Source organism: Alligator mississippiensis, chromosome 15 (assembly GCF_030867095.1).
Source record: "Alligator mississippiensis isolate rAllMis1 chromosome 15, rAllMis1, whole genome shotgun sequence".
NCBI classification, from domain to species: Eukaryota; Metazoa; Chordata; order Crocodylia; family Alligatoridae; genus Alligator; species Alligator mississippiensis.
Genome location: NC_081838.1, coordinates 1,813,473 through 1,821,531, shown reverse-complemented (window position 1 = coordinate 1,821,531; position 8,059 = coordinate 1,813,473). Strand labels below are relative to the sequence as shown.

Genomic DNA, 8,059 nt, shown 5'->3' with positions numbered 1-8,059 from the left:
GGCTCCGGGGGGGTCCAAGTTACTCGCGGTCCATGGCCGGGGTGGCGGGCTGTGGCGGCGGCTGGAGCCGGAGCCGGAGCCGGAGGGAGGGGAGGGGGCGGGGAGCAGCTCGGCCCCTCCCCAGAAACCGCCCCCCGCCCTGGGGGGGGCAGGGGCAGAGCTGGGGGGGGGGGTTGTTGCAGGGAGTTCCGCTGGCTCCGACCCCCCCCCCACAACGCAGCTTCAGCACCGCGGGGCGCGGACAGCTCCGTGCTGGACAGCGCCGGGGGGGGGCAGGAGCAAGGGGAAAGGGGCCCGGGCCTGGCCCGCGGGACCTAGAACCCGGGAGCGCGGGGAGTCTGGAGCAAGGGACCTAGAACCCGGGAGCGCGGGGAGCTTGGGCCGAGGGACCTAGACCCCGGTGTCGGAGGAGCTAGACCCCGGGCGCCGGAGCAGGAACCCGGGTGTGCGCGGAGCGAGGACCAGGGTGTCTGGGGACCCGGGACCGAGCAAGCACGGACCCAGGGTGCGGCGGGGACCCAGGACCCGAAGGCTGGCCGCAGGCGCCCTAGGGCCGCAGCCGCGAGGGACGCGCCCGCTCCGGCCCCCCAGGGCCGCCGGACGTCCCAAGCTGGCGCCCTCGATGCCTGAAGCTGGGGGGTGCCAGGCGGGTGAGGGGAGGCAAGGGGCTGGTGCCAGGGGTGCTGGCAACCCGGGTTTGGGGCGGGGGTGAGGACAGGCCGCGGCCTTGCAGGGGGGCTCCTGGCGGGACCCAGGGGTGCCAAAAGCCTGTGGCTTGCGCTCCTCCCTTCACCCCGAGGCCAAAGGGCCGAGGGCACAGGGCAGCCTGGCAGACTAGGGCCAAAGGCTGTTAAAAACCATCCCCTCCCGTGGACTGTGCCAGAATCCTCCATTTCCTCCCCGTTTCCAGGCAGCGGGAGCCGTTCCCATGGTGACGCACCCCCCACCCTCCTCCTGCCAGTATGCAAACCACCTGGCCTCGATTGGTCCGGGGAGCTGCACGTGCTGGGATGCTGGAGCCAATGGGCTGTGGCCGCAGCGCCTATGGATGAGGGGCCTGGCTGCCCCCAGGAGGGCAGATTTCACCCCTGCCCCGTCTCTATAGGGGGGCAAACAGAGCCGGCTGCCCCCATCCCTACAGGCAGTGAGGACCGGGCCCAGCTGGCCGCAGGATCAGGCCCCCTCGCTCCAGGGGTGCAGCCAGGGAGGCAGCCCTGGGGGTCTCCACTCAGCTTCGAGTGGGCACGCCAGGGTCCAGCCACGAGCCTGCTCCGGGCTTGTTTCCCCAAGCCAGGAGGTGCAGCAGGGGCTGTCACGTACGCTGGAGCTCCCTGGAGGGCCCGACCCCTCCCCGCGCTGCCAAGACCCTGGCCACGGGCCCCCAACCCGGGCAGGGAAGCAGCAACAGGGCACGCGGACTGGGAAAGGGGGTTTAATGAGCATTTACATCGGCTGGGGGGGGTTACGTTCGGGGGCTGAGAACCCAGGAGTCCAGGCGCCGGGGGCCACGCTGCTCCAGGAAGGCCAGGGGAGGGGGCGTCTGCAAAGCGTAAGGTCCCGTGGCCCCGAGCCCTCTGGCTCCCAGCTGCCCACGGGCGTCACTCCGGCCCCGTCTCCCCCTCCCGGGGGCAGCGTCGAGCCACGCGGCTGCGCAGCCGCTCCAGGAGATACTGCGCCGTCTGCGTCAGGCTGTGCTGGGGGGGAAGATGAGCACGAGGGTGAGCGGCCCCGGGGCCCTGCCAGCTCCCAGGGGCTCCCCCATCCTCCCTTCGCCACCATGGGGGCTGGGGCCGAGGGGGATACGGGGGGGGGGGGTGCTCAGGGTTGTACGTGCCCGAGAGCCGCCTCCTGCCTGGATGGCTCTTGCCCAGCCCTAGGGAGGACAGCAACCCCCACCAGTCTGAGCAGGGGTAAAATCCCCTCCTGCCCCCGTGCAGTGTTGAGCTGAGCCCGAGTGTGGGGGCAAGACCCTCCAGCCAGGACCCTGCGGGGTTGGTGCCAGGAGCATTGGCACGGCCCACTCCCCATCCTCAGCACTTGTGGGGGGGGGCTTAGAACCCCGATACCTGTAGCAGAAAGGTGGGGGGCAACCAGAAAGGCCCAGAGCCCCCCAGAGCAGAGCCCAGGCAAGGCCATGCCCACATCATGCCCCACCAGTGCCTCTCCTTGGACCCCTCCAGGGATGGAGGGTCCACAACTGGCCGGTGGGGCAGTGGAGGGCTGCCCTGGCGCAGACATGCAGCCACCTCTGGGGTGGGGCAGGATGTTCGGGACAGGGAGGGGAGCTGCCAGGCACGGGCAGGGCCTACCTGCAGGACATGCAGCCCCTTGAGGCAGACGACAGCCAGCTCCCGCAGCCCATCGCCCGTCAGGTCGGCGTAGAGCAGGGAGAGCAGGGGGCTGGGGAAGCTCCGTCGCCAACACAGCTGGAACTCGGCCCCCGGGCCCCGGGGCTTGTAGCACAGCAGCTCCTGCAGGGCGGAGAGGAGCCGGGCATGGGGAGGGGCCGTGGGGGCCGGAGACCCCCACCCTCACACCACCTCCCGTGCAGGACATGCAGGGGGGCAGGAGCCAGTCCTGGGCTCTGCCTGTTTCCCCTGCCTGGGCAGCCCCCCAACCCCTTATGACCCCCCCCCCCCCCCAAAAACCTCATTCCCTACAGCTGGGAGAGGAGCAGGCAGGCTTCAGTTTTTCTAGAGGGCCTATGTGCACACACACATGCATGCATGCACACACGTGTACACATGCACCCATGCATGTGCATGCAAGGATGCATGCAGACACATGCATACTAGGATGCATGCGCGTGCATATAAGGATGCATGAACACACAACACTCACATACAAGCAAGCACGTGCACACATATGCATGCAAGCACACCTGTATACTGGGATTTACACGTGCACATACATGCATGCATGCGTGAACGTGCATACAACATTTGCATGCAAGTAAGCACACATGCATACTAGGACATGCACGTACAAGCACAGATGCACGCGTGGATGCAAGCACATGCATGCTAGCACGCGCACATATGCATATACAAGCGCATACATGCTCACAAGCATGCACAAGCGTATGCAAGCACACCTGAACATATGCACACTTGCATTCACACACCCGCACACACGGGCACACACCTGCATGCACAGGCACACGCCCCGGCGCCACCTACCTGTCCATAGGTGCCCAGCAGGATCTCGTGGGCACCATCAAAGTCGACATCAGTGACCAGGGCGCAGAGGACGCTGTCGTGCTGGTCACTGCCCGGCAGCACCAGCTGGTCGCCCAGGCCCTGGCGCAGCACGTCCCTGTGGGCCAGGGCAGGGGTGTGAGCTGGGGGAGACCATAGGGAAGCTGGGGGTAGGTGGCCGGCTCCTACCGCGTCTGTGTGTGGGATGGGGGGTTCAGAGGTGCCCTGGACCGCTCTCAGCCCATGGACGCCCCCACTGAGCCAGCCTGCCCCCGTACATCCCCAGGACACCCCCCCAGCACCCACCGGTACACAACAGTCAGCTCCATGGTGCTGCTCACCAGCACACTGTAACCCTGCGGTGGGTCCTCAGTGTCACCTGTGGGGGGGAGATGAGGTTGGTGGCACGCAGCAACGCACACAGGTGTCCAGACAGCTGAGGCAGCTCTTGCCTGCCTGGGCCTGGTCTCTTGTGGCCTCCTTGAGCCTTGCCCCCCCCCAGCCACACTTACCGCTCGGGGCCGGCTCCTGGAGGGGCAGCGGGAACACCAGGACCCTGGAGATGGGCCCATCCTGCTGGATGCTCCAGCTCTGTAGCACCACTGTAGGGGAGCAAAGAGGGTATGGGGGGCTGCGTGGGGGTCTGGGGAATCTATCCCCCCACTCCTTGGCATCCACCCAGCCCCTGCCCCCGGGCTCACCTCTGCTGGTCTGGTCCACCCAGGCTACCCGGACGTAGCCGCTTTGGCAGCCGAGGGCCGTGAGCCGCTGCCCGGAGCCAGGCAGGTTGCAGACGTCCAGCCACAGCACGCTGCAGGCACAAGGAGGGGGCAGTTGGGATGGGGGGCAGCTGGCCAGGGGGACCCCACGGACCCCCGATGGGCAGCGAATAAGGAGGGGGCTGTCTCCAGCACAGCCGGGGAGACGCCATATCCCCGCGTGTGCACACGCTTGCTCGTGGGTGTGCCCCAGCCCAGCCCCTCTGCCTTCTCCTACTTGCTGGGCAGCTCCTGGAGCTCGGGGAAGAGGTCCTCCACGGGCTGCTCCTCGAACTGGTGCAGCCCCTCATTCTGGGGTGGGGGGAGGGAAGGACCGAGCGTCACCAGGGGCCGGCACAGCCCCTCGCACAAGGGGCCGAACTGGGACTAACATGACCCCCCCACCCGGCCAGGGGATGCCGGCTCTGTCCCCCCCGCCGCCGTGATCCTCTCACCTCCTTGTAGAGGTGGATGCTGGGGTCGTTCCCGCTGAGGAGAAAGACGGTCTCGGGCTGGTCCCCGACGCACACTCTGGGGAGAGCAGAGAGGAGACCCTCTGGTGTGTGCCCCCTTGGACATCCCCCCCCCCCCCCCCCCCCCACGTGCAGAACAGCCCCTGGGTCTGGCAGCCCACCCCCTCCCTTAGCCCTTCACCCCCCAGCATCGAGCTCTACGCGTGTCGCTGGACTGCGCCCAGCTCTGGGGTGACACGCTGTAGCCGTTCAGGGAGGACACGTGAGGAAACGCCAAGGCGAGGCGGGGAGGTCGGGAGGCTGCCAGGCCCACGACCGTCCGGGCCAGCGAACCCCCGCGCCCAGATGCTTCCCCCAGCCCAGACGGGCCCGTAGGAAGCAGGCTGAGCCCCCGTGCCCTGCGAGTGGGTGGGTGCCAGGCGGGTACGTACTCGGCGTGGTAGAGCTGGAACGGGGTGAAGCGCAGCTCCAGATTCAGGCAGCTCTCTGGGAGGAGACGACACGGCCCGTGAGGAGTTGCCCCGGGCACCCCTCCGCGGAGCCAGGGCGCCGCTGGGTTGGAGCCGGTCCCAGCGGCAGCATAAAACCTGGCAGTGTCCTCTCCCAGGAGGCCTTGCACAGTCCCCCCAGCTCGTTAGAGCCATGGGCTCGTTAAAACCCAAGTGGAAACTTTGTCAAGGACGGTGGGAAGATGTGCACTGAGACAGGCCCCTGCGCTACATGTTACATACATCACGCCATTTATCGGGCAGCTGTGCAGTAAGTGTAGACTGGCCACACGGGCACGGTAATTAGCACACAACAGACCGGTGAATTGTGCAATAAGTGTAAACCAGCCACATGTGCACAGCAGCTGGCATACAATGAACGGTTGAATCGCGCCATAAATGGAGCCCGGCCACACGTGCACAGTAATTAGTATGCAATTAACCGGTGGATCGTACAATAAATATAAACCAGCCACATGTGCACAGCAGTTAGCACGCAACGAGCTGGCGAATCGCACAATACATGGAGACCAGATGCACGTGCACAGTAATTAGTATGCAATTAGCTAGCAGATTGCACAATAAGTGTAAACAGTCCACACATGCCTAGTAGTTAGTAAACAAAGAAGTGAAGCGGTGAATCACGCAATAAATGGAGACCAGCCACATGTGCATGGTAATTAGCACACAATGCACAAGCGCATCGCGCAATAAACGTACGCCGGCTACACTTGCAAAATGAATGCCCAGAGACAGCGCGATAAGACACGTCTGCCAGCCTGGGGGCGAGGGGGTGAGAGCCGGGAGGCTGGACTGCACCCACGGACGTCCGGGGCGGCCTGCACTGTCCCACTAACAGGCCGGCCCGCGAGCGCGCCGCCAGGCCCGAGGGCGCGCGCGCGCGGCCGGGACGAAGCTCCCATCTCCGGCCCGGGGCCAGCCCACCACTCACGGGCGATGGAGTCCAAGTCGTACTCGGATCCCGGCTCGTAGTCGCAGTAGATGTTGAGGAAGGGGGTGGCTTTGTCTCCGGAGTCCTGGGGGGGGACGGATGGACGGACGGGGGCAGCGTCACGGCGGAGGCTGGGGTGGCTCCCGGCAGCGCAGGACCCCCCTCTCCATGGGGGGGGGGCGGGGGGGTGTAATTTAGCCTGGCGCTAACGAGCCTGCGCCCGCCTGGCTGCGGCCGCGGCTCCTCCGAAGCCCCTCGGAGCATCGCCCGCCGCCCCGGCTGGGGCTTTGCCCCTGGGAGCGCTAGGAAGGGGGGAGACGCCCCCGTACCTTGATGAAGGTGATTCCCACCACCAGGCCCCGCTTGGGCGGCGACTTGCAGAAGGTGTCGATGGAGACGATCTCGGCGTCCACTGCAACGGCCGCGGGCCCCGCGTCAGCACCGGCCTCGCCCGCGACCCCTGACCCCCCCCGGGCCTGCGACCCCTGACCTCCACCGCAGACGTGGGTGACCCGCAGCTCCCAGGCCACGCCCCCTTGCCCCCTGACCTCCACCAGGGATATGGGTGACCCGCAGCTCTTTAGCCACACCCCCTTGACCCCTGACCTCCACCAGGGATGTGGGTGACCCGCAGCTCTCTAGCCCCGCCCCCTTGCCCCCTGACCTCCACCAGGGATGTGGGTGACCCGCAGCTGTAGCCACGCCCCCTTGCCCCCTGACCTCCACCAGGGATGTGGGTGACCCGCAGCTCTCTAGCCCCGCCCCCTTGCCCCCTGACCTCCAGCGGGGACGTGGGTGACCCGCAGCTGGCAGGCCGCGGGCGCTCACCGGGGATGTAGGTGAACTGGAGCTCGCGGGCCAGGGGCCGCAGGCCGTGGCTGAGGTGGTGGTAGCGGAAGTGGATCACCTTCCCCTTCAGCGTGGCCACCAGCAGCCCGCCCGGCCCCGCCGCGCCCAGCGCCGCCAGCCCGTACACGTTGCTCTGCGACGAGAAGCGGGTGAAGCTGTCCTCGGCCAGCGGGCACCCCGCACCCGCCGACATCCCGGCGCAGGCGCCGCCGCGGCCAGCCCCAACCGGGGGGGGGCCTTCGCCCGGGCGTCGCGCGCCTGACGTCACCGCGCTCACGTGGCGGTCGGCGCTTCCGCCTGCGGGCGGCGGCGCCACAGCGCCCCCTGCGGCCGGGCGGCGCGCGCAGCTCCAGCGCCCTGCCGCCGGCCTCACTTACGGGACCGGCTAGCGTTCATTAATTAGACTCGTAATCATGCGTCTGCTGCCGCTTGCAGCCCGGCTTCCCCCGACTCACTGCTCATTAATTAGTGGCTGCTTATTGATCAGCAAATCAATGATTAATTCATCATTAATCCACTAGTAATCGTTCACTGAACATTAAGGTCTCGTTAGTTAATGGCTGCTTATCAACGTAAAGCAATGGTAGGCAATCAATTCGTATGGTATAATTAGTACATACAATCAGTGGTATACGGTCAATTAGTCGTTAGTAATCAACCATTCGTTGGCCATTAATGCAAAATGTTGACCCTCCAGGACCCTCGACTACATGTTCATTCCCAATGGACAATTGCTTACTAATTAGTGGCTGCTTATTGATCAGCATAAAGGACTGCTATCCAAGCAATGATTAATCCATCATTAATCAACTAGTAATCATTCTTTGGCCATTTGTTTAATGTTTTGCCCCTTCCAGCTCTACTGCTCCAGGGCTCTACATTCGTTCTCAATTACTTATGCTACTTGATAATTAACAAGCAGCTATTAATGAATAAAGCAATGTTATAGGATCAATCATTAATCATCTAGAAATCATTCTTTGGCCATTAATTTAATATTTTTTTAACCCTTCCAGCTCTACTTCTCTAGGACTCTTGATGAATATATTCATTCCCAGTGACTAATTACTTGTTCATAAATGACTGATTAATCCTTCATTGTATAGCAGTGCTTTATGATGATAATAATCAATCAACTAGTAATCTTCATTGGCCATTCATTTAATGTTTTGACCCTTCCAGCGCTACTGCCCTATGTTTCTAAATTACTAATTACTTATTAATGGACACATCAATTAACATAATGCAATGTTTACTGATTGTTGATCATATATCAACAAGTAATCATTCATTGGCCATTAATTTAATATTTTTTTAATCCTTCCAGCCCTAGTTCTCTAGG

At 63.7% G+C, this 8,059-nt stretch overlaps 1 protein-coding gene across 2 annotated transcripts; it reads right to left on the bottom strand.

Annotated features, from left to right (window-relative positions):
- Positions 1–1,416: 1,416 nt before the first annotated feature.
- On the bottom strand, positions 1,417–6,962 carry KPTN (kaptin, actin binding protein). 2 transcript variants are annotated; one of them, XM_019483002.2, is made up of 12 exons: positions 6,697–6,962; positions 6,198–6,280; positions 5,869–5,953; positions 4,860–4,914; positions 4,411–4,486; positions 4,194–4,267; positions 3,899–4,008; positions 3,710–3,799; positions 3,504–3,576; positions 3,180–3,315; positions 2,310–2,471; positions 1,417–1,689 (listed from the first exon to the last, which is right to left on the bottom strand). In XM_019483002.2, exons 1-12 carry the CDS (start codon positions 6,908–6,910, stop codon positions 1,444–1,446), a joined length of 1,404 nt encoding a protein of 467 aa, XP_019338547.1. In that variant the 5' UTR covers positions 6,911–6,962; the 3' UTR covers positions 1,417–1,443. The 2 variants fall into 2 exon arrangements, with proteins under 2 accessions (XP_019338547.1, XP_006265042.1); XM_006264980.4 differs by having other exon boundaries at positions 1,417–1,694; positions 6,697–6,960.
- Positions 6,963–8,059: the final 1,097 nt, after the last annotated feature.

What these genes read in the sequence shown, in the direction of transcription:
- KPTN (XM_019483002.2), bottom strand. Translation starts at nt 6,910, where the DNA reads ATGTCGGCGGGTGCGGGGTGCCCGCTGGCCGAGGACAGCTTCACCCGC. An exon ending in TGCTGGGCACCTATGGACAG is followed by an intron (nt 2,472 to 3,179) that starts GTAGGTGGCGCC and finishes TCCGCCCTGCAG; the next exon opens with GAGCTGCTGTGCTACAAGCC. An exon ending in AGGGGCTGCATGTCCTGCAG is followed by an intron (nt 1,690 to 2,309) that starts GTAGGCCCTGCC and finishes CCCCCAGCACAG; the next exon opens with CCTGACGCAGACGGCGCAGT.